Below are 26921 nucleotides of genomic sequence, written 5' to 3' on the forward strand. Positions count from 1 at the left end.
GAGACTGACAACTTTTTGTGTGCAAAGAAAACAAAAATTGCAACTTTAGTCAATGATTAAAGTAGAATGCCAGCAGAGACTGACACAGAAGGGAAGAAATTGTTGAATAAAGTCAATATTTTTGTTTTCTCTGCACACAAAAAGTATTCTCATAGCTTCAAAAAATTATGGTTGAACCATGTCCTTACTTCCTTTTTGGGCCTTGAATATTTCAGTTGCATTGCTGTCTATCAGAAAGCTCTCGGATTTCATCAAAAATATCTTAAATTGTGTTCCGAAAATGAACGAACGTCTTACGGGTTTGGAACGACATGAGGGTGAGTAATTAATGACAGAATTGTAATTTTTGGGTGAACTATCCCTTTAAGAGGCAACGTATTCACATTTTATCATTTTTGTGTGCAAGGAGTAACATGTTAATGGCTTGTACTGTATTTCTCTCGGAAATGTACAGGAAACATTGTACGTGAAAATGTTTCGCACAAGGATATCACATAAGAAACAATGGGGAGCTAAATAGTGTGTAGAATCAAATCAAGAAGTTAGATTTGGCTCCCACGCTACCTTCTTTTCTACCTAAAATTAACAGGATAGTTCGCCGAAAATGAAAATTTGGTACTTTACACACCCTCATGTCATTCCAAACCTGTTCGACTTTGTTTCTCAGTGTAACACTAAAAAGTTATTGAAATTGGCCCAATGTTGTTTCAGACCCCACTGACTTTCAGTGCCTTCAAAATATCTTCCTTTATGTTCCACTAAAAAAAGAAAGTCGGGTTTGACATGAGAGTGAGTAAGTGATGACAGAATATCCATTTCTGGCTGAAATATCCTTTTAAGAAAAGATATAATCGTACCGACAACTTCACGCTTTGTACATGTTGGCGGCAGTAGCGAGCGCTAACTGCCCATTGGCCGCGACCACACATGGCTCCTCCTCCAATAGTCCGTTGGGGTCAGCGTGCGGGATGCTGTCGTGGTAGCTGCTGAAGCTGATGTTGTCCTCCTTCAGCTCAATGGTCCAAAATGGGGCGTTGAGTTTCCGATTGCGGTACTCCCGATATGTATACACGCCTCCGACAAAGCCCATGAGGAGAACGACCACCACGATGATGACAGCGAGGATGATGATGTTAAACTGCGTCCAGGACACTACTGTCAGGGCAGAGGCCGTGCTGTTGTGTCCTGAGGAGTCTCCCGTGCCGGACTGAAGGGTCGGTAGGCTTGGATGGGTGGTAGAGGAGGAGGAGGAAGAGGAAGTGAGGAGGCGGGAAGCAGGTGTAGAAGCAAAAGAACTTGTGGATTTGGGGATTTCTGTAGTGGAGGTCTTGATGTCTTGAGTCGGGAGGATTCTCACAGCTGAGAGACAGAGAGAGTCAATGACTGAAATGGTTAGTGTGTCTAAAGAGATGATAAAGGATATAAATGAAAAGTGATTAACTTAGAGCTTTAGCTGAACAGGTATTCAAGATTATTCACAAATCAGCCAATAAACCAAAGCAAATTATGATTAGGACTGCATGTATAACCGTGTAAAGTTCATCAATTATGAAACATGTTCAATTCAGTGATAAGCAGCTCTACAGAATAAAACAATATTGCTGTTATTGTTGAATGCTCCCATTAAAATCAACATAAATGGGAAATGTATCCTCCAGCACACACTCATGACAGCTTGTTATAGTTTGTACAAGATGTCACAATTGTATGGCATTTATAATTGATTCAAAATTGTGTGTGTGTGTGTGTGTGTGGATGTGTGAAGGGTCTAAGAATACAACAATGCTGACATGACATTTTTTAATAATAGACTCAGATTTTTCTCGTATATATTCATCCTTTAGACAGGAAAGAATGCAGGAATGCAAGAATGCATACAAAATTATCCATTGAACTTTTTCCAAGAAACTGAAAAAAAAGAAAAGGAGAACTGCTCTTCTTGGCTGTTTGTATGATGACAATTTGGATAAAAATAGAGTTATATCAAGAAAACAGGAAGCAGATAAGACACGTCAAGCACGTCTCAGCCTCACTATTTTAAAGTTTTACCCCCCACTATTAATCACATTTGTAATATTTGATGATGAGCTACTACAACTAAACTACTACTGCATAAATTGACACTAACTTCATAATGTTCATATTTTCAGTGCTGTGGTGTGACGCCTCCACATGACAGAAAGCATTAATGCATTAACAAGCATTAAAGATGTTAAAACTTTACTGATTTGTGTGGATTCAGCATGTGGTAGTCTAACTGTAAAAAATCTATTGTCAAAAAACGTAAAGAAAAATGCAAATATATACATTTAACATTAAACCTTGTCATTTGTATGCCCATGTCCATTTGTCATTTACCTTAAAGTTAATCTAATGTTATAGGCAACATAACACTTTAAATAAAGCGTTGTCAAAATAATAGACTGCCCACACAGGAAGTCTACTGATCCTTATCCTTAGTTAAGGTAAAAGTGCGAACAGTATAATAAAATCATTAAAAATTATCCAGGCTACATCAAAGCTTGCACTGGTTATTCATGACTCATGTGATGGGATCCCGGCAACCACTCCAGCAACAAATGCGCTCACATACTTTTGACATGACATCATTATGAGTTACTGAAGAAAAAAAAAAATGCAATGTCGCATGCTTTTTCATCAGTGCAATGACACTCCCATTGTGTATTCAATGACTGTTTGATAAATATTGCTCGCAAAACAGCAAGCACAGAAATCCTCCATTCAGTCTTGCTGATAGTCACGCAGTTTCAGGGAATCTAGTTTTTACCAGTCTGCCTAAAACTGCTTGCAAGATACCACTTTTGAGGAACCACGAATCACGGGATTTGCAGATACTTGCAAGTTTCATGAGATCATATGAGTTTCTGTTAAAATTAAAGTGGTCTTTTCAGATGGACAGAAACTGCGGTGCATCACATGTCAAGAACTTCATCATTACAACATGTCAGGGCATATAAAATATTCAGAATAATTAAGTTATATAAGTTATATATATTTTTTTTTATTCTGTATTTATTTGATTAAAAAAAACAGTAGTATAATTAAATCATCATAATATTATTACAATTTAAAATGTGTTTTCTATTTTAATATATTTTAAAATGTAATTTATTCCTGTGATGCAAAGCTGAATTTTCAGCATCATTACTCCAGTCTTCAGTGTCACATGATCCTTCAGAAATCATTCTAATATGCAGATTTACTGCTTAAGAAGCATTTCTTTTGCATTATCAATGCTGAAAACAGTTATGCTGCTTAATATTTTTGTGGAAAAAGTTTGGGATAAGTGAGATTACATAATAATAATAATAATTATTATTATTATTATTATTATTATTATTATTATTATTATTATTCTTTATTCAGCATTTATAGTGTTAAAAGGTGTTTGTTGAATTTTCTATTCATTAAAGAATCCTGAAAAAAATTACCACTGTTTCCACAAAATTTTTATGCAGTATGTTTTCAACATTGATAATAATAAGAAGCATTGTTAATAATTGAGCACCAATAATAAATAATAATAATTAAGAGGCAGATCAGCATATTAGAATGATTTCTGAAGGATAATGTGATACTGAAGATTGGAGTAATGATGCTGAAAATCCAGCTTTGTATCACAGGAATAAATTACTTTTTAAAAATGTATCTAAATATATCTAAATTTAAAACAGCTATTTAAATTTTTTTGTTTGTTTGTTTGTTTTACCATATTTCACAATAATACTATTTTTGCTGTATTTTTGATCAAATAAATGCAGGCTTGGTGGGGGTAAGATACTTTCAAAAACATAAAGAAATCTGAATTATTCCAAACTTTTGACCAGTAATGTATGTTCCCACAATGCTCACACACTCAGGGTACCTCTCAGGGTGCAGTTGTGGTAGCGGGCGTCCCCTGTGTATCCACGGGTGCAGATCTCACAGTGTGCTCCCTCTGTGTGGTTGATGCAGCGGTGGCAGTGTCCTGTCTCAGGGTGGCATATTTGTGGCATAGAGCGAGGGTCTGCGTTTCCATTACACTCGCAGGGCACGCACACACCTGCTGATTTAAATAAACCGTCCATGCACACACTGCATCTTGGGCCGGAGAAGCCAGGCTTACATTCGTCACATACAGGTTGTCCACTGGAATCTGTAAATGCATTTAAACAGACCTGATCAAAAACTGGAGTTACATAATAGCAAACACAGCAACTAAGGGATTTGTAATTAATTTTATCTAGCATTACAATAATATTTTAGTCTCCTCATGCACAACCTTCAGTTCACTTTCTAATCCTGGGCTCATTTTAATGTACAGTGGGCCAAAAAGGTATTAAGATAGTTGTGCCACACTTGAAACTGCATTTAACCATACCAAACAAATAAAGGTTTTATCAACATAATATATATATTACAATACATGCACGTTTTTTTATATATATATCTTCTAAAAATAAAAAATAAAAAATCAAATTACTAGTATATTATTATTATTTTATCAACATAATAATATAAAACAGTAGTATCAAATTACTAGACTTTTCTTCTAAAAAAAAAAAATAAAAAAGTGTTTTATTAGTATATTGTTATTCTTGTTGTACTTTTGGCATATTTTTGTCAACAGTACTATGTTACAATTAATAGAATTATTGTCACTATATTTTTTTGTGAGGACAGTTCTGAGAAAAGCTCTAGCATATTTTCAATCAAGTATTTTTTAAGTGCAACTTAAGTGTAAAATACTATTAGAGCCCACTTGTAGTTCCAACTCCAACCACAAGGTGTTGCCCCAGCACAAAATTTCAAGTCTGACACAATATTCTACAGAAGTGGAAAATCAAATAAAATGAAAATGAGGTGGTAATTGAGAATAGCATTTTAATTTACTAATTTAAATTATTTTATACATAAAATGATTATGCTTAGATGATACTTAATGATTACCATATTCGTGGTATTTACATGGGACTCCACAGTACTTTAAAATACCATGGTATTATGATAGTGCCAGACCCAGAAATCATGGAATTGCCATTATTTGTTTGTTAGTGGAATACAGAGGAGTGAAGTTTAAAACATCCTTAAGAGTGTTCAAAACACACACACACACAATGAAATATTTATGATTAGAAAGAAACCCAGTAAGCAGGATGTCTGAATGACTGTGCTAGATTAACATCCTGACCTGCCTGACTGCTGCAGCACTCACTGACTGACCTACAAGCGCCCGCTAGCAGAAACATCATGCAGTAAAGCAAGCTTCTCTGCAGTTTCAATAGTCATGACATCTCTGATCCGTTTTCTCAATGGCCGCTGTTGCCAGGGCAACTCCTCCCTGAAGCAGATCTCTCCCCACACCACCCCACTGACTGGCCTCGCTGCCACAGCCGTGACATGAGAGACGGAGACACATTGCCGGCCAGTGACAGAAGGAAGTGACCAGAAGGCGGAGGAATTCATTTCGGCACTCCTCCCATTCCTGCCATGAGAAGTGGTGGGCCGTGCCTGTGCCAGCTTCATGCTCCAGCTACAGACAGTGTGATGCTAACAGACGAGGCTTTACCAGCTTCAGCATCACCGGGGGGAGACGACTCAAGAATTTAGAAATGCGCGCACACACAAACACACACACGGCCTCAGATTTGTGCTCTTTTTGAGTATTTTGAGGGTTTTGTGATAAGATATGGCTTGACATCAGTTTTCTTTCCCGTGTTAGGGTATTTCCTATTAAAACAGGAAGTTGTGTGAGACATACATCTGTCTGTTTGCATATGTATGTATGGCTGTATGTATGTATCTACATTGAACAAAATTATAAACGCCCCCATTTTTCATGAGCTGAACTCAAAGGTCTAAGACTTTTTCTATGTAAAGGCCTATTTCTCTCTAATATTATTTACAAATCTGTCTAAATCTGTGTTAGTGAGCACTTCTCCTATGCCGAGATAATCCATCCAACTCACAGGTGTGGCATATCAAGATGCTGGCCTGTGGAATGTTGGTCCACTTCTCTTCATTGGCTGTGTGAAGTTGCTGGATATTGGCAGGAACTGGAACACGCTGTCATAAAAGCCAATCCAGAGCATCCCAAACATGCTCAATGGGTGACAAGGCCGATGAGTATGCTGGCCATGCAGAACTGGGATGTTTTCAGCTTCCAGGAATAGTGTACAGATCCTTGCAACATGGGGCCGTGCATTATCATGCTGCAACATGAGGTGATGGTCGTGGATGAATGGCACAACAATGGGCCTCAGGATCTCGTCACGGTATCTCTGTGCATTCAAAATGCCATCAATAAAATTGGGGATTCATCCGTGAAGAGAACACCTCTCCAAAGTGCCAGACGGCATCTAATGTGAGCATTTGCCCACTCAAATCGGTTACGACGATGAACTAAAGTCAGGTCGAGACGCCGATAAGGATGACGATCATGCAGATGAGCTTCCCTGAGATGGTTTCTGACAGTTTGTGCAGAAATTCTTTGGTTATGCAAACCGATTGTTGCAGCAGCTGTCCGGGTGGCTGGTCTCAGATGATCTTGGAGGTGAAGATGCTGGATATGGAGGTACTGGGCTGGTGTGGTTACACATGGTCTGCGGTTGTGAGGCCGGTTGGATGTACTGCCAAATTGTCTGAAATGCCTTTGGAGATGGCTTATGGTAGAGAATTGAACATTTAATTCACAGGCAACAGCTCTGGTGGACATCCCTGCAGTCAGCATGCCAATCGCACGCTCCCTCAAAACTTGCAACATCTGTGGCATTGTGTTGTGTGATAAAACTGCACATTTTAGAGTGGCCTTTTATTGTGGCCAGCCTAAGGCACACCTGTGCAATAATCATGCTGTCTAATCAGCATCTTGATATACCACACCTGTGAGGTGGATGGATTATCTCGGCAGAGGAGAAGTGCTCACTAACACAGATTTAGACAGATTTGTGAACAATATTTTAGAGAAATAGGCCTTTTGTGTACACAGAAAAAGTCTTAGGTCTTTGAGTTCAGCCCATGAAAAATGGGGGCAAAAAACAAAGTGTTGCTTTTATAATTTGTTCAGTCCATCTATCTATCTATCTATCTATCTATCTATCTATCTATCTATCTAGCTACATATATAGCTATACATATATAGCTACATATAAATATATAAACCTGAAGAGACACATAAAATTTCCAATCTGTCTTTAAAAAGCAAAATTAAACAGTTACGTTGCTTAGCATTTTAGCTTATTTTATTATTTTGTATTAATCTGCTTAATTTAGCAGATCCATATTAGGCAGATTAAATGTAATTTATGTATTGTAAATTGTCTTATTTGTATGCTGGTCTTGCTTTAAAACCAACTGCCCTTAGGGGACATAAGAAAGAAAGAAAGAAAGAAAGAAAGAAAGAAAGAAAGAAACAGACAAACAAAAAGAAAAAAAGAAAGAAAAAAGAAAGAAAGAAAGAAAGAATAGGAGTAAAAAGAGAAAGAAAGAAAGAAAGAAAGAAAGAAAGAAAGAAAAGAAAATTGCAACTTTACTTATTATAGGAGTAACCTGGGTTTAAGCGTTTAGCTCAAGAGCACAATGGTGGATCGGTGAATCTTGCAGGATTTAAATCTACAACCTTTCAATAATTAGCCAAAATCTTTAACTATTACACGACTTCACAAAATGACAACTTCAAATGAAGCACCTTTAGTTGTGGACAGTGAGAGGCGCAGCTGTGGGCCTGTTGACACACTGATAATCACTACTACTGCTTCATCTCACTCATTTTCCACTCTCTTGCATTTTCCCTCTCTCTCCTATTTAAGACAATATCATTTCAACTCAAATTAACATTTCATGTCCACATACTTATTTGTTGGTTCGTTAACCACATAATAGGAAGCACAGTGAACAGTCTGACAATCATTATCAGTACAAATATATTGACTGTAAATTATGCATTACATATTTGACCTATAAATATATAAATAATACTGTGTACACTTATATAAGAGTTCTGAACTCTCAGTGCCCTTTCTCTCTATCTCTCTCTCTCTCACGCTGACTCACTGACTTTCCTCCTTAGGCTCCAGTGACCGTAAATGTAAAGTGACAACCCAAAGCCACATCACCATATCTGTTGCTGTGCCATTGCATCCAATGGAAGGGCAGCTGAGATGGAAACAAGGTCTCTGATTGGCTCTTCTGTACAATTCAAATTTTTAGGTGCGACCAAGATTTAAATCCAGGTTGTTTATAAATCCGTAGAGGAATGGAAAATCACTGACAACTCAATCATCGTGATGCAATAACAGATGGCAGGTGAACTAATGAACTAACTTGTGAATTTTGTCACAGGAGATACAGAATTTTTTGGCCCAATCAAACTTGAGGGCAAGTATTTTAAAGTATTTTATTCTTGCGATTGTAAAGCTGAATTTCCAGCATCATTACTCCAGTCTTCAGTGTCACATGATCTTTCAGAAATCAGCTTAACACTGATTTGGTGTTCAAGAAACATTTCTTAATATTATCAATGTTTAAAACAGTTGTGGTGCTTAATACTTTTGTGGAAACACTGATTCACTACCATTCAAAAATTTGTGGTAAGTAAGATTCAAGATTTAAAAACTTTTATTGAACAAGGATGCATTAAATTGATTTGAGTGAAGACATAATTTTACAAAATATTTATATTTCTTTTGAATTTGCTATTTACCAAAGAATCAAAGTGTTCAACAATGATAATAATTAATAACTGAACAGAATATTAGAATGATTTCTGAAGGATCATGTGACACTGAAAACTGGAGTAATGATGCTGAAAATTCAGCTTTGCATCACAGGAATAAATTACATTTTAAAATGTATTAACATAGAAAACTGTTATTTTATTTTAATTGTAAATGTCATGGTCTTCTTGTGCATGATCCATCAGTGCATGTTATGCAAAAAGGAAAAAAAAAAGTTTGTATATCTTTCATCAAAATGGTACTTTCTGTGCCTTCTATTTTTCTGTCCTGATGAATAATTGCCAGTCACTTCTTAGAACATCATGTGCTGAACGCAGAAGCTGCCCTGAACCCTGTGAACATGTCACAGAGATGCAGACTCACCGAGATGACAGCTGCTGCTGGAGGTCTCAGAGGAGCAGGGACAAGGCAGACAAGCGTCCGTGGACCCCGCACCATGACGCCGGTAAAATTTGGGCAGACAATCCTCACAGTTGTGGCCCTGAGTGTTATCCTGACAGTCCAAACAAACACCTGAGGAGAGAGAAGGAGAATACACAGAACAACTGATCATTAGCAACACTATAGACTGAACATGAGACTTCCAGAGAGTCTTACGTAAATCATTGCATAAGGTAAGAACTTGAAAAGGTGAGAGTTGAAAAGCTGTTTCTAAAACAAAAAAATCTGCTTTTTCAGAGAAGAATCTTTCCTCAGTTTAAAGTTTAAATTTAAAGTGCTCTTAATCTTAAATGTTTTCAGCCTCAATCTGAGAAACGCTGTACTGGAGCTCTAGTTAACACTGTTCGAGACCAGGGTTTTCAAGTGGACGGATATAAAACAAAGTTTCTGTCACTGCTGTTAACAAAAAAAAAAAAAATGTTAACACTGTTTTTTGTTCATTGAAATAAAGATGAACTAAAATAAAATATAAATATAAGATAAAAAACTTTGAAGTGTTACCATAGCAACTAAACTTAAAAAAAAAGGTTCAGCTGAAGTACTAAAATTACTAAAACTAAAATAAGAAGAAATAAAGTTAAATAGAAATATATATATATATAAAAAAGATAAAAAGCCTAAAATTACTAAAACGCAAACTAAAATGACAACTTAAAATATTAAAATAAAAGCTAATTTAAAGTACTAACAAACAAACTATAAAATACTATAGTTGTATATTATAATAATATAATAACTATAATAGAACTAATATAATATAACTATAATACTATAATACTAAAATAACACTAGTTTCTGACTTTTTCATTCATGACCCTTAATGTAAAACACAACAAACATAGCATTAATTTAGTTCAATCAATCAGTTTGTCAATTAGTTAAAAGTTAAAGGTATGTTAAATAATTAAATATTTAATTTGAATCTATATGAACTGTAAAAAAAATAAAAATAAACAAATATATATACAGTGCCACTTGAAAGTTTGTGAACCCCTTGCAGAATCTGTGAAAATGTAAGTAATTTGAACAAAATAAGAGAGATCATACAAAATGCATGTTATTTTTTATTTAGTACTGTCCTGAGTAAGATATTTTACATAAAATATGTTTACATTTAGTCCACAAGACAAAAAAAAACAGATGAAATTATTAAAACTCCAGCATCTTTTGCATATTTGAACCCTTTCCAGCAGTGACTGTATAATTCTGAGATCTATCTTTTCACACTGAGGACAACTGAGGGACTCAAACACAACTATTAAAAAAGGTTCAAACATTCACTGATGCTCCTGAAGGAAACAATGCATTAAGAGCCAGGGGTGAGAAAGTTACAACGGCACCTTATTTATCCCTAAAGTGTGCATATTAGTACCTTATTTCGTACATGTGGTACATATTGTGGCTGATGAGAATATGCAATCTTGTGTCAGTTTGCCTCTGGTTTAATAATTTTTACTCTTTATGTCAGAATTTATGTTTTTCTTCTTTGTTTTTCATTTGAATTACATGAACTGTATGCTACAGTTTTCAGGTAGAAGTTTTGCGTGGACAAGGACAAAGCAAACTAACTGGCCGAAGACCAAAAGCCTTTGTGTAATATGCAAAGTATTGTTTAGCTGTGTGAGCTATTGCCTGTCTTGTGTGTGTGTGTGTGTGTGTGTGTGTGTGTGTGTGTGTGTGTGTGTGTGTGTGTGTGTGTGTGTGTGTGTGTGTGTGGTATTATGCTGCGGGGCGGCTGTGAGTATGTGAACTGTAAGCAGTCTCTGGAGATGCTGATTGGGTTTTATGACTGAGGAGGGCTGTAAATCTGACTGTGGCTCTCCGCATTGGGGAAAGGTTACCGGCTACCATCTGCACACACACAACGTGGAGAGAGAAAGACAGAGACAGATGGGTTCCTAAACACACGTGCGCTCATGCACTTGAACAAGCAGTTGACAAGCACGTCTGTGACATCAGCAGAGTAAAGGCCCGGCTGAAATGATTTAAGATGAACACGCCTACACTTCTCAGATGTCAGCAGGTTTACTTAACAAATGAACATACACATACACACACCAGCATGAGCATTATGTTGATAGGGGTTTTTGGCCCTGATTCAAATTGAGGTTAATTAAGCCCAGGTTGCCTAGGATACAGGGAGGAAGAGAGAAAAAGAGAGGGAAGTGTGGAGGATGCTCTGATGAATCGCTCTAGGTGAGAAAATCTCAAATCTGGAAAAAAAAAAAAAATTGTAAACAAAAAAAAAAAAAAAAAAACATTTTATTCATCTTCATGTCATTCTTAAATAAAAGTATCATAATATTCTTGTATTTTGAATTTTATATGAATGTTTTAAAAATATTAATACAAAACATTTTTTTAATATTTATTTCTAAATATAGTTTACCTGTTTTATAACATTATTTTAACGTATAAGTATTTATTTTGTATTACAAATTTATTATAAGTTGCATGCAATTTTATACTTAATTATCTAAATGCAAATGAACGGATAATGGTGAGCATTATGTGATTTAATGTTTATAAATATTAAGCTTCATATTGTTACAGAGAATATCCAGGAGAATGTTATGTTTTGTGAGAGTTTATTTGTGAGTGTTTATTTATTTATTTATTTATTTATTTATTATCTGGTTTGATTTTTCCCCCCTCATATTATGCATTATGAAAATATGAAGTCTGTTGTATATTTCATTATTTCACTGATATTTTGCCAACAGTTTAATTATGATTTCCTTTTCCATGAATTAAATTTGAACAAATTTCTGATGTTGCATTGAAAAGTTATTTCATTAAATTGAGATCTACAGATTTGAGATTAACTCACCTAGTCGCTCTAGGATCTCAGTTTAATGGAATGGTTTGGTGTTATTTATTAATCTTCATTCCAAATTAAAAATATTATGATAATATTTAAATTCTTCTGGAGATAAATGATAGCTTTGTGTAAAAATAAATTGAAATTTAAGTCATTATTCATTAACAATCTTCACCTGCAGAGAACTGAACACAAGAACCAGTCTAATTCACAGAAATACTTTTGTTTAGGGACCAAATCTCACTATTAACAAGTTGTTTATTAGCATGCATATAATGCAATAAATTTACTAACTATTAATAAGCAGCAAATTAGTTATTTTTTTGAGGCAAAAGTCTTAGTTAATAGTTAATAGTGAGAATTTGTCCCCAAAAATAAAGTGTGACCAAATTTGCCAATCATTTTAACTAATCAGCTTTGTCCTGATGCTTCCAAGTTTAAACTCTTCTTTGTGGTAACCATAGCATATGTGATCCTGGACCACAAAACCAGTCTTAAGTGTCAATTTTTTTTAAATTGAGATTTATACATCATCTGAAAGCTGAATAAATAAGCTTTCCATTGATGTATGGTTTGTTAGGACAATATTTGGCCGAGATACAACTATTTAAAAATCTGGAATCTGAGGGAGCAAAAAAAAAAAAAAAAATCTTAATATTGAGAAAATTGCCTTTAAAGTTGTCCAAATGAAGTCCTTAGCAATGCATATAACTAATCAACTAATGAAGTTTTGATATATTTATGATAGGAAATTTACAAAATATCTTCATGGAACATGATCTTTACTTAATATCCTAATGATTTTTGGCATAAAATAAAAATCGATAATTTTGACCCATACAATGTATTTTTGGCTATTGCTACAATTATATCCGTGCAACTTAAGACTGGTTTTGTGGTCCATGGTCACATATGACATTTTCTCACACCTCTAGTGTTGCTTCACTATTATAGATGCTTCAAACTAAGATCATGAACTATAAGCGTGAAATGTGTACGTGGATCACAAGTGAGTGTTTGTTTTGACTTTGTAAGAGTTTCTGTGAGGCATAAGTTTTCTTCTATATTTCATGAGTCCATTATATATACCATGATTCATCATCCATACCGTGAGTGTAACCGGTCAAATAGCTTGAATAAACGCTGCAAAATAACAGCCTCAAAAGTGATTATAAATGCAACAGCATTCTCATAAATATTTTTGATACAGAGTACAATTGCATATAGCTGTGACTAAATAAAAAACCAGCTGATCTGTTGCATTGTCTAAACAGGGCTTTTTATGACCCTTTAAATGACGCTGAAAGTGTGCTGGACTGACCTGACTGAGGGTGGCAGTAGGTAGAGTGGTTGTTGCATTGGCACGGTTGACATCCTGTGCTGCTGAAGTGGAAGAATCCAGGATGGCAGTCGTCACACTTGGGCCCGTATACACCCTTCTTACACTTACACAGCCCTGAGCTGCAAGAGAGACACAGAAAACACACATTATATCACTGCTTGACAACATTTATGACACTGGCAGCATGGAAATTGTGGCTGCTTGTGCACAACATCCTCTTTGTGCATCCAGTTCCTGTGGTATCTTATCACACACATTTCAGCACACATGTGGCTTTGCCCTACAATCCTGGTCTAAAACACACACTTTAAAACAGTCTAGACCTTTCATTTTTAATTCCACCATTTCTGCATGTGGCTACACATGAGGGACCTGTGGCCCAGACCACATTTGAAAACCATCTACTGCTTCAGACCAGATTCCAGGAACCCCCCACCCACACACACACAATAATTGGCTGTATAATCACAATGTGCCTGTAAAGTTGTCAACCCAAAATTACAGCAGTCTGACTACAGAGCCTGTTGGAAGTGTTACATATGTAGGAAATCAGACACCCAGAAGAAAACAAATAAATAAATAAACAACAGAGAACGATCACCTTACAGTTCATCTATTTATGTAGAACCAAAATCTCCAAACCACTAATTATACAGTATTTTTTACATTTTCTGAAGTGTCACATGGCAATTACAGCTAATGTGATTGGCCAGAGCATTCATTACCAAAGATGGCATACTGTACTTCCAGCAGCTAGAAATATATTTTGGTAAATGAAGGTTGAAATGATATATTTTTTATTTATTTAAAAAATTCAGAGTTCTGGCATGAAACTCTGATGGCGCAGTCCAATAGGTCTAACTCAATCTGACCTAATGACATCATTACCACATGGCACAGATGATTGGTTCTCTCCTGTATCAGTAGCCAATCAGCTCGCTGCTCAACATTCAGATATATGACTAGAGCTTGCCATAGCAGTTGCAACTTGCTTCAGAACCCTCCACCTTCCCCAGCTCCACCTGTATAGATCTGCTACGAGGTGATTCGTGTATGCTATATGGAGGTTATTTCATGTATGTTATATTTGCAGCACCAATATTTCTTACATGCTCACAGCACCATGTTGTGGATGTATTGGCAGTAGCAAGTCTCGGTACTTGTTCTGCCGCAGCAGTGTAGCAGATCTATTCCGCCAAGATAAATACATTAACATTGCCATGTACATTACCATGACAATCCCTCCGAGAGTTGTCATGGCAGAGCTATATTTAAATGAACTTCACGGTTTGCAACATATATTTAGCATGTATTTCGATATATTTTGGCCACAAAATTGTTTTGAATTTTTTATAGACATAAAAATCAAACATCTTGAAAAAATGCCACAAGTAACCGGTCTTTAGAACTTCTAGACATAAAAATCAAACAGCTTGAATAAATGCCACAAAATAACAGTCCCAGCAAGTTACTAAAAAATACAACAAAGCACTCATATATATTTTTGATGAAGAGTACATTTGCAAATGGCTGTGGATTTGTTTGTGCATACTTACAGTTGTCACAGGGTATGTGTGTATTTGTGCAAGGTACGGAAAACTTACAAAACCAGTTCTGATTCTCCTGTGTCAAAAGAGAAACCACCACTGAGATAAAATCCCAAACACTAAGTTTAAGCAATAGCAATAGGGATGCTTGCCTTAGCTAGTCCACTAATGAACCCTTGTGCTTATCACTCTTTCATTTAGTAATTTTGCTGATTATGATAATAAAGTATGATTTAGCCCTCACTCTCTTAAAACAGCCATTAGTCAACTCCCAAAACACATGAACACTCCTCCATATACCCAAATGACACACACACTCTCACACCCCAGGGCTGTTGCGTCAGGTCTGGGGTGAAGGTTGAGGTGAGGTGGGGTTCCCAGAGGTTGTGTGATTGGTTCTTGTGTGTGATGGGAGCGAGTGTTGGAAGAGAGAGGGGCAGATGATGACACCCGTGGGACAAGTTTAAAGCACTCAGCCATGCTGACAGGAGCTCAACGCTGGGGACCCCAGAAAAACAACAACATCCGCGATAACAGAGCCAACAGATGAAGCTCAAAAGAAAGAGGAGATTTGAGAGGAAGTAAGGAGATTTTGAAAAGAGAGAGGGTGAAATAAACAAAGCATCAGACTGATGTTTTTTTTTTTCTGCCTTAATAATATAAATGAAATATAAACACAGCCTTCAATATTCATTTATTAATACTTTATTTTACATAATACAGGGAAAAACAGTTTCATCCACGTTTACAGGCGAAAATGGTCCTTAAAATAGGGACAGGATCAGCATCATCAGTTTCATCCACATTTACAGGCGAATTGTTGATTTAACATATGGAAACTTCTGTTTCGCACAGATGCTTCCTGCAACAAATAAAAAAACCACACCTGCACCTCAACACAATAAAACAACACACAATCCAAACTAAAAAAAAAAAAAAAAACACTTAAATTATACATTATTGGCCTAGAGGAAGCAGAAGAGTGAAGAAAACAAGAAAGAGAGACAGAGGGAAAAAGAGACAAAGAGTGCTACACCCTATTTTGTCTAGATCTTAGTCAGAGAAGAAGCATATTTAATATGATGTGAGACAAAATGAGCTATAGTGAGAAACAGACATACCGTCTGTTCAATATGTTGTACTGTATCTTTCAGTTTAAGTAAAAAATAATGTCACAATGTAAAAAAAAAAAGTTGTGTTTCAAATAATGTATGTATATGTATGTGTATACACGCACACACACAATATAAATAATACAATAAAATAAATAAATATAAGGCACATACATATATTTTACAACACACACACACAGACACATACACATGCATCAATACAAATATAATAATATCTATATAATTATATTATAATTGTTATATTATTTTCATTACAATTAAGCCTCTGATTCACAGTACATTCACTGTACATTATAAAAAATTATATCATTATCGTAATACTTTTTTGCTTAAATATATTGAATGAATGAATGAATGAATGAATGAATGAATGAATGAATGAATGAATAAGATTTCATTTTCTTTATGCAATATATCATATCTTATATGTCTTAATTTTGGTGTGAAATATGACCTGGACATTTCCTCTCAGATTTACCATTCCCTTGTTTTCACTTGAGGTGAATATCTACTCTGACTAAAATCTATATCAAGTTGGTTGCTTTAGTTCCCATTCACTGGAATTGGTGTATCACCTCCTGCCAAAACCATATATATATATATTTTTTTTTTACATAAACTGAAATATATATATATATATATATTTATATATATATATATATATATATTTATATATATATATATATTGCCAATATAAACCTCAGCACTGTTACCTAACACACATTCTTTTAACATTATGGGGTGTTAGTAGATACATTTGCACTTGCTGAGGCAGAGCGTGTGGGTGTGTACGAGGATATGTGGATGTGCACGGGCCAATAGACAGGTTGCCATGGTGATGGCTCAGCTCCCAGAGTATTCTGGGGAATGAAAGTGTGTGACATATATGACCTATCAATCACATTCTCCAGAGAAAGAGAGAAGGAGATCAAGAAAGAGAAAACGGCCGCCTGATAACAAGGGTTTTTGTGGCAGATGCAAAATACAAACATCTGCCTTTCCTAGAAACACTATGGATTCAAAAGATGAGTCAGTGAGAGCATATAAAGATGCCTGTTTCCCAAACACAAACACACATACACACACACAAACAGTGATTATCAAGGTCATATAATGATCAATCACACCCTGTCTCCCAGCCTTCCCTTGCATTGATATTCATTAGCAGACAGAGCCGTCGTCTGTGTGTCTGTGGGCCAGAGACAGCTCTCTAAAGCCAGCTGTTGAACAGAACCATTCATTAGGGCGGCAAATTTAGCATTTGTGTAAACACGAAACAGGGCAGCATTTTGTAGCTGTTCGCATCATGATGCTTATCTAAATGCATCCACCCCCATTCCAGAGCATTAAATTTAGCCTTATTAAAAAAAAGGCAAGCGTATGGATAGAAACACACCACTGTGTATTAGGAAAAGTTGCTAAATGCGGCTTAAAACACATTTTTAAAAACAAATTCTTTAAATCAGGCTGGCAGAGAATGTAGGTTATTTGTTGTCATAACATCAGTGGAAATACAAGTAATACCAGAAATAAACACGTCCAGCCGTTAGCGTTAAACATTTTCAAGTGTTACTCAGTGATTAAATTAACTTAAATTCAAATAAAATATTAGCTACAATAATAATACAAAACTAAAATATAACTGCATGTGAAATAAATTGACCAAAGGTACATGATAAAATGATTCAAGTGCAAGGAATTATGGGTATTCCCACAGCCTCAATTTTTATTATTTTCAACTTTCTATGAAATTTTTCTTGAGCATTAAATCAGCATATTAGAATGATTTCTGAAGGATCATGTGACACTGAAGACTGGAGTAATGATGCTGAAAATTCAGCTTTGCATCACAGGAATAAATTACATTTTATAATATATTAAAATAGAAAGAGTCATTTAAATTGTAATAATATTTCACAATACTACTGTTTTGACGGTATTTTGATCAAATTTTGATCAGCCTTGGTAACCATACAGTAATAAAAAAATACAAATTTAAATATAATATAAAATAAGTAACATATTTTAAAATAAAAAAATAAAAAACTGATTTTAGTTATAAAAAAAAATAGCATTTAAAATAATATTTAATTAGGATCACATTGTGAATTACTGAAAAATTAAACTGAGTTTTATAACTGGAGATTATGAGGTATTAACAAAACTGAATTCATTAAAATGATTTAATTACTCATGAGTGACTGTGCTTGTTTCATACGTAAGCCTTATAATTCACAATGGCGTTTGATAAAATAAAAATAAAAAATCATTCAGCATCAGGCATCACAGCCAGTTTTTAGCACTCCAACACTGCTGGCTTGACACTTAATATATCATAATAACATCACCAGGGCCTTCCTTAATCATTTGGATTGGTTGTGTATGTGTGTGTGTTAGTGTTTTCAGAAAGACAAACTGTGTTGAGCAGGCAGCAGTAGCAGAAAGCTCATTAATGTTTCAGAGACCCTGGGGCAGATCAGCTGCATATTAACTAGGTCAGTGTTACACAACGACTGGACCCCCTTCCCTCGCGCTCTCTCTGCTGCCATGGAGATGCCAGCATCATTCTCCTGCCTGCATCCTTCACAACCATGACAACCGTGGAACCAGGCTGATGCTTTCAAAGTGAAAGATTTAGATGTTTTCCTAAAGGGGGAAGAATGCATGAAAGATCTAGTTTCTAAGCAACTGATGCTGTGCAGATACTAAAACCTGTACTTGCATCATACTTTATTGACTTAGATCACAGAACACTATATATTTTTTTGATATGTCATACAATGTATGCTAATTGGTGACTGATTTGGGGTTGTTATAGAGTATATTCCAGTCCTTTAATCTGATTGGCTGAGCAGAGACTTTTTACAACACTGAGACTTTTGCTGTTTGTGTATTTGTCCATTAGTTTCACTTACGTACAGTTTGACACAATGTCAAATTAAAAGTTTTACTTTAAAGTACACATCAAATCATAATGTTTTAGCAATCTTTTGTTGTGACTTAAACACATACTTATTTTGATGTGTTGACTAACATACTAAAGCACATGAAACGTACTTGATTATAATATTATGACTGTAGTGTGTTATTCAATATTACATTTAAAGTTGATATTTTAAATGTAGTAAATTGCGACTTCATCGTTACAAATGTGCATTTTAATAAATCAGATTTGAATACATGACACAAGTTTCAATAGTACATTGACATTAACATATATTTTAGTTTACCATAAAAGTTTTTCAGTACATTCAACGGTACAATTTAACCATATATCGATTATGAAATTACATATTAAGTTGAACTTGGTTTAGGGGGAGAAATAATTTTTACTCAAAAATTGCTTTCACAGTAAAAAACACTCTAACGTTCAGCTAGCTGCATTTAACATAAATTTAAACTATAACATATTTTATAGCTACATAATCCATATAAACTAAATGTCCAAAAACATTTAATTTAGTTCTCAATTAAGTCAATTCTTTCCACAATAATTATCATTCTTAGTACTTTTTTATTTTTATGTTTAAAAGTATTCTATAGTATGCTACAAGTGACTGGAAAATGATTGTCATTATTCATTTACAAATGTTCAAATTTAAAACAGGGAATATAATCCCAATCAAGCTTCAAATGTGTAGATGCACGTATAAGAAGCTCATCTCTACTGAGGAACAAAAAAACAAGTTGCAGTTTTGATATGGCCATTAGGATATGCTAATATAAAAATTCATAATAGGCACTGGATTCATATTGGCTGTTATAATTTCCCTGAGGAGCTCTTGAGGTATAAACACAGTAGGGTACCAGCCTTAGCAGACCAGTGATTTCACAGACAACGATATAGCCTTCCAAGTACAGTATTATTAATTATTATTATTAGAAGCTGCATTTAAAAGATTACACAACGTCAAAGCTTTATTGCTGATTTAAAATATGGTGGTCCACCTGAACGATGACAGACTTGTTATAGCTAAGCATCAACTATTTCTCCAGCATGACAATATATGAGCGTGAATGCTTGGGTGCTTTTTGAAAAGGTATATAATGGATCATAAAATGTGATCAGCAGTTCAGAGCTGATTTTACTTCACATTCTCAACTGTAGCCAACAAAGCTCTATTTGTACTTAAAGATATTTGGAAATTAAAGCTTAATCCTGATTTTGGTCATGGTCCCAAAACAAAGCTGGGATCACAACAGTCTGCTCCCTGCAGAGAATGTCATTTAATTAGGATCAAATTGGCTATCCTCAGTATGTCTCACTGTAAACCTACTAAACAATTAAAGCAGAGGAGAAATATGACAACAGGAAACTGGTACTGAGCTAATCTGCCTGTTTACTTGATAAGAATCTGAAAAAGTTTTGAAGGAAAGAGTTGAAGTTAATAATTATAAATTATTAAAATAATTATAATTAACTTATGATATATGAAAATAATAGAAGTGTAAACAGTGTTTGTGTCCATGGATCTGTTTTAAATGGACAATGGACATAAATTGTTAAAGAAATCTACAATAGGGAAAACTGATTCATAATTTAAAGCTTAAAAATGAATTATTTCAGAGCTGCTGAAAAAATAAAAGGAAGTTGGATGAAAATTGTTAAGACAACTCCAGCAAAAAATGTCAAGAATTTAATTTTATAAATATTTGTAATTGGTTGAGAAGATACCCTGTGTAGTACCTTATTGTTATGTTTAAATTTTACACTACCATTTAAAAGTTTGGGGTTAGTAAAGTTTTATTAATTTATTTTTAAAATAAATTAATACTTTCATTTAGCAAGAATGAATTAAATTTATCAAAAGTGACTGTAAATACATTTTTAATGTTTCTAAGCAACTGATGCTATAATGTAAAAGATTTCTGTTGATATTTTGATTGTTGTATTCATCAAACAATCCTGAAAAAATAACATAATAATAATAATAATAATAATAATAATAAAAAACAATATTTATTTATTATACATTTATAATAAAATGATAAAAAAAAATGAATCTTGACACATATTAGAATGATTTCCGCAGGATACTGAAGACTGGAAAAAATGCTGCTAATAATTCAGCTTTGCCATTTCAGGAATAAATACAATTTTCAAATATATTCAAATATAAAACAACCTTACCAATACCAAACTTCTGAACTCTAGTGTGTATTTTTAATTTATAATTTTTTTTTCACTTTTGTGAATTTGCAAAAAAAAAAACCAAAACAAACACAGCAGGACACATTTTTTTAAGAAATAATTTTTTCCACAATGCCTCTCACCTGTCACAGCTGGAGCCGTCGGCACCGAAGGAGTCACATGCGCAGGGCAGGCAGCCGACGGTGCCATTGGTGAAGTGATCTTCCTCACACTCTTCACACTGCAGCCCAGTGTAACCCAGCAAACAGTCACACTGACCCGTCTCACGGTCACACTCGTCAGGGTCCGACACTCCTTCACCACTGCAGTTACACACCAGCTCTTAAGAGGAAACACACACAAAGGATTGCCTATATATGAATTTTTGACAATCAAAGATCATGCAATGCTAAGATCATCAAATATTGATAAAAAGCACCAACAAAGTCATCCTGTAAATCTGCTCTCCCTAATATCTTAATGGTTTAAGACAGCGTTTCCCAGCTATTTATTTATTTTTGTCTTAATTTAAACCCAACTTAATGTCAAAAATATTATTTATCATCACTGAATCAACCTAAATATATTAGGTTACAACAGTAAAACTAAAAGTAAGAGTTGGATCAGGTTAAAGTAGCTCTGTGTGGCAACAACTGCAAATATTTCTTTACAATGTAGGTTTAACAAAGCAAAATCTCTGGGGTGTACACACACCTCATACTAATGGAGAAACCCATGATAAACTGTTACCCATACAGAGTTGAAACACAAAGTCCTGTTGTTAATGTCCTCTGTAATTTCTCCTTCAAGTTCAAGTCCGCTATGCATCACACTACTCCATCTTGCTGATCTCTGCCTGCTGTAATAAATGACTCCCCGCAGCCTGACTCTGATAGCTCATTAAGATGATATTAGACTGCAGATCTTTAGTATGCAGGAGAGGATGTAGGTCCATGGAGAAAAAACACAAACTCTAAAGGCAAATCAGGCAAATTCTGGCTGCTGGGAACAACTAAAGCTTGTGCAATTCCAAATCTATATCAGCTGAAGTTAAATCAAAGATGATTTTCCAGCAGTGTTGCTGCAATATTTAAAATCGATCTGAATTATTTGGCTCAGAATTATTGAGTTGACCAGCAACATCTGGATGTGAGAGCCAGAATTGAACCTGTCTTTCCCAGATGGACGGCATGTGCTAACTGCTAGGCCAGAGCTCCTCTATGTTTGCTTATGATCAAATGTGTTTGATCTCAAAAAGCAAAGAGGGCTATATTTATAAAAATGTAAATCTGAAAGAGCGCATTATTCAAGCAACTCTTATCCCTTAGAGAGGACGGCTTATTCCCTTTGGGTCATTTAGATCAGGGGACAGAAATCAAAGCCAGGCGAGGTGTTAAAGGAACAGTTAATCCAAAAATTAAAATACTGTTATTGTTTATTCACCATCATGTTGTTCCAAACCCTGACTTCTTCCATGGAACACAAAAGGAGAATTTTAGTTGTCAGTCTTTTACATGCAATTAGTTCCCATGCGGGTACAAAGGCTTCAAGCTTCAAAAAGGACGCAAAAACACCATAAAAACATCACAATAGTAATCCATACAAGACTATATTTTATAATCTCCTAAAGATATTTGACATCTCTAAGTGAAGAACAGACTGAAATTTAAGCTGTTGTTTGATGATAATCCATTGAGCTGGAACCGGATCACAGAGTGAACTCAGTGAACTCTGATTGATGAGCAAATCATTCAGACTGATTCTGAATGATAAAAAACAAAAAAAAAACTTCCCTGCAATATATACTAGTGTTCAGAAGTTTGGAGTCAGTGTGTTTGTTTTGTATGTTTCTCAGTATTTTATTTATTTATTTTTAAATAAAGAAATTAATTATTTTATTTAGAAAGGATGCATTAAATTATGAATAGTTAGTTACAATTGTATTATTTTTATTATTTCAAATAAATGCTGTTCTTTTAAACTTTCTATGCATCAAAGAATACTAAAAACAAAAATGTATCACGGCTCCACAAAAAATATTAAGAAGCACAACTGTTTTCAATATTGATAATAATAAATTTTTCTTGAGCATCAAAACAGCATATTGGAATGATTTCTGAAGAAACATGTGGCACTGGAGCTTTGCCATCAAAAATAAATTGCATTTTAAAACATATTATAATAGAAAACACTTAATTTAAATTGTAAAAATATTTTTATAATATTACTGTAATTTTGATCAAATAAATTTAAAAAATCTCACCAAATGAAGGTATTTGACTGGTAGTGTATATACTGTATATAACAACACAATAATCAATGCACTCAGTCACCTCTATTAACAAACACAATGTAATTTTCCCAATAACTTTAACAATGGCATGTTTGACTTGCAGTTTAATGCATATGACTGAAGATTCAGATGCTTTCATCCCAAGAACCCATTTTACCAGATTTACTGCACTAGGTCACCCAGAGGGGCACCTGCCGAAAGGGAAAACATCATTTGTATGCAGAGACAGACACAACTTCTGAGACACAGAGCTGCGGCGTGTGTACGTAAACACCTTCTGCTCCTGAGGGGGGCTGTGGAGGGCTCGGATAAGAAGCTTACACATCCCAGTCTGACAGATTATACATACATCAATGTAAATGAGGCTGCCGACCAGACTCATCGCTTTATGACAACAATAATATGAAAATATTAAATATGACAGAGCGATTACAACTGAAACAGCTGAGAGGATGAAGCTTTGATGTGAGGTAAATGTGATGTGGCTTCACTGACCTCAGGCGTGATGTTTTAATGAACCGTCAGTAAATAAACACAGGAACTAAATGATCTGTTTATTTTGAAGTAGGGTGCCATTGTATATTAGGGGTTGTTCAATGTTGGATATGAAGCTAAAGACAAGACGGACACTAAATGTCAGACAACAAAAGAAATAATGTCTCAGTGTGAAAGAGTGAGTCTGTAGACACATCTTCCAGACAAACATATTCTTCTGGGGCATCTAATGCACAGCTGTTAGGATGTAGGTCAAAGTCGCTCACCTCTAAAATCATACACATTATAAAGGATTTATCTTTTTCCATTAGAATATTTCAGATGTGCAGTCAGATGCCCCTCTAGCTAAAGTCTGACACATAACAGGAAAGCTCTGACTACTGAAAATGCATCTGAATTAGTAAAAGAAACATGTAAACAGATGTTGTTTCTAGGGTTGTACACCACTCACAATTGAATTCAGTTCTTGAATTTGAATTGATGTAGCAAACTCAATGGCAATTTTAAGAAAGTCAAATAAATATAGAATAAAATTAAAATAAATGTATAATTAAACATAAAAACTAAAGATAAAGTAAACTTACTGTAGTTTTCAATAATAATTTAATTTTTCTGTATATGAATTACCTTGCTATATGTTATATACAAAACATATGGAGTATTTCCATTAGATAATCAGAAATTACATAATAAATTAAAGTTAAAAATAATTATTAAAAAAATTAAAAGCTCAAAATCAAATAATAAAATCAGTAAAAACACATTCCAGAACAACATTCAGATGGATGTGTTCTGAAATTCCAAATTCAACCTTGGTCTCTTCACAATAAAGCCGATTTGTTCTGAAATTCCAAATCATGAATGTAAAGAGTCAATTTTTTAATTCTGAATTTGCCCAACCTTGGACTCTTCACACAAAAATGCCATCTTTTTTTATTTTTTTTTTTTTTTTTTTTTTTTTTTAAAGATGCCTGTATTATAGTGAAGTATATCACTCTAAATGAAAGTATGTTTCTATTTAGTGTCCATTCTGGATTCTTAGCCCACTTTCTCTGGCCCTTAGGCTGTTATCTAAAGGGCTCCCATCGCACTTCATAGTGTCCTAATAAAGGCAGGCTTAGACACAGTCCATGCTTTTGTGAACATACATATCCTCACCATCAGGAACAACGGCTGTGGAATGTCTAATCGCAATGGCAGGGCAGGGAAGGGTTAAACATCTGTAGTAAATGTTGCCTGTTTCTGATTTGGAAATACGTTGGTGGTTTTCTAAATGTGTGTAAACATCTAAACCTATGCAGTGTAAAATCACTGGGGTCAATGACCTCTTTGTAAATGCACTGCTGATAACTGTCGGTTTTGTTATCTTGGGGATTTAGCATTATTATGGAAAAGTAGGCCAAGTCTATAGATACTTCCATATGAACAACTGGTGCCCTCAAACGACCATTTCATGCAAGATTTATGTAGACTTCACTCTCATTAACAGTGTGACCTGGTTCTTTAACACATACAGTACACACAGTGGATAATCTGTGGCCTTCATGTCCTACCAGTGATTATCAGCAACACACTAATGAAACCATTCTAACAGGAATGTAAATAACCTCAGCTGAATATATACAAGAAAAAATACTAGCTGATGGTGTCCTTTAACTGATACAGCCCACAGGTCCTGAATCCCTTCATCATGACTGGGTAAAATCTGGACAGATACACAACAGAGTCTGACTAGTTAGGACAAATACCCTGCAGCTCAATCAATAAAGGGCCTGTATGAGCACATTACAATATGATTTGCCATATTATATATCAATGGATAGGCACTTACCCAGCATCAGACATCATAAGACAGACCATAATAATTGTATGTAAATAGAATAAATGTCAAATTGTATATTAAATCAGTGAATGGATGGATGGCAGGATAGATTTAGACTATATGGCAGATAGATAGATAGATAGATAGATAGATAGATAGATAGATAGATAGATAGATAGATAGATAGATAGATAGATAGATAGATAGATAGATACCGGTAGAGGGTGAATGTGCTATTGATCGATACCTCATCAATATATCATGTTGCATGTCTTTGCAAATGAAGTGATTGCTGAGAGGCGGACGGGGGACTGCAGGAATGATGTGTTGGTACAGTACGAGATTAAAATGACAGATCAGAAGGCAGAAAGGGCCTGATAATCTCATATAACTGATTAGACAGACTAAACTGCCTATGCTTTAAAGAGTATTCTGATTTTAAAAAGCATTTCTGTTGCCAGAAATGTGATTTCTTAATTTCAGCATGTCGTTATCCATTTCAACTCACCTTGAGAATTGTCAGAGGTTGTGCTAAAATCGGGCACGACGCCTGATCTGTCCGCTTCATTATCAGACATCTGCGATTCTTTCATCAGTGTTTCAACAGAGCTGAGCCTCCTCCGAGCAAATGCGGCCATGTAGCTGGGATTAGACAGGGATGGGGTGGTGGGCTCTGTTGGTGGTGGTTTAATGGTGGCTGCTGGTGCGGCGACATTTATCGGTTTTCTGGCGGACGCGCGCGTGGGCGCTGGTGTTAATGCGACAATACCGAGCCGGTACCCTGGAACCCCGTTCGCGCTCGTGTTTGGATGCTCCTCTGCGATCGAACGAGATTTCCTTATTACTAAAGGCAGCGCATCGTAGGAATGAACCGCCTCGGATAACCCCATGCACACAAACACGATGAATGGGAAAGTCGGAAATGTAAACATCATTAAGGCAAGCCACCACATAATAATAAGCTCAACGCTCCATGAAAACCTCGTAGAAACGGACTTCTCAAGGTCCCTGTCCTCCAATTTCCATCGGGTTATTCCAAACCAGGTGGTTTCCAAGCCGCCCCGATGTAGCCTACTCCACCATATCCGAGAGAGACCCCCTTTTTCTCAATGGCTTTGAACCGACTGCAAGGTGTTTGATCCGCACCGACCTGTAGTAGTA

General features: G+C 35.2%; 1 protein-coding gene across 1 annotated transcript; it reads right to left on the reverse strand.

Moving 5' to 3' along the window:
• Positions 1–12: 12 nt before the first annotated feature.
• On the reverse strand, positions 13–26919 carry LOC109095344 (multiple epidermal growth factor-like domains protein 9). Its single transcript, XM_042762575.1, has 6 exons — positions 26269–26919; positions 21294–21492; positions 13319–13458; positions 9099–9248; positions 3887–4156; positions 13–1359 (listed from the first exon to the last, which is right to left on the reverse strand). The coding sequence occupies exons 1-6, from the start codon at positions 26711–26713 to the stop codon at positions 866–868; spliced, it is 1698 nt and encodes a 565-aa protein (XP_042618509.1). The 5' UTR covers positions 26714–26919; the 3' UTR covers positions 13–865.
• Positions 26920–26921: the final 2 nt, after the last annotated feature.

The sequence above is a fragment of the Cyprinus carpio genome, chromosome A8, assembly GCF_018340385.1.
Source record: "Cyprinus carpio isolate SPL01 chromosome A8, ASM1834038v1, whole genome shotgun sequence".
In the NCBI taxonomy this organism is placed as follows: domain Eukaryota; kingdom Metazoa; phylum Chordata; class Actinopteri; order Cypriniformes; family Cyprinidae; genus Cyprinus; species Cyprinus carpio.

Excerpts from the sequence above, each read along its gene's own strand:
- LOC109095344 (XM_042762575.1), bottom strand. The coding sequence starts at position 26,713 with ATGTGGTGGCTTGCCTTAATGATGTTTACATTTCCGACTTTCCCATTC. Across the intron at positions 4,157-9,098 it reads CAGCAGCAGCTGTCATCTCG|ATTCCAGTGGACAACCTGTA; the intron begins GTGAGTCTGCAT and ends ATGCATTTACAG. Across the intron at positions 1,360-3,886 it reads CCACAACTGCACCCTGAGAG|CTGTGAGAATCCTCCCGACT; the intron begins GTACCCTGAGTG and ends TCTGTCTCTCAG.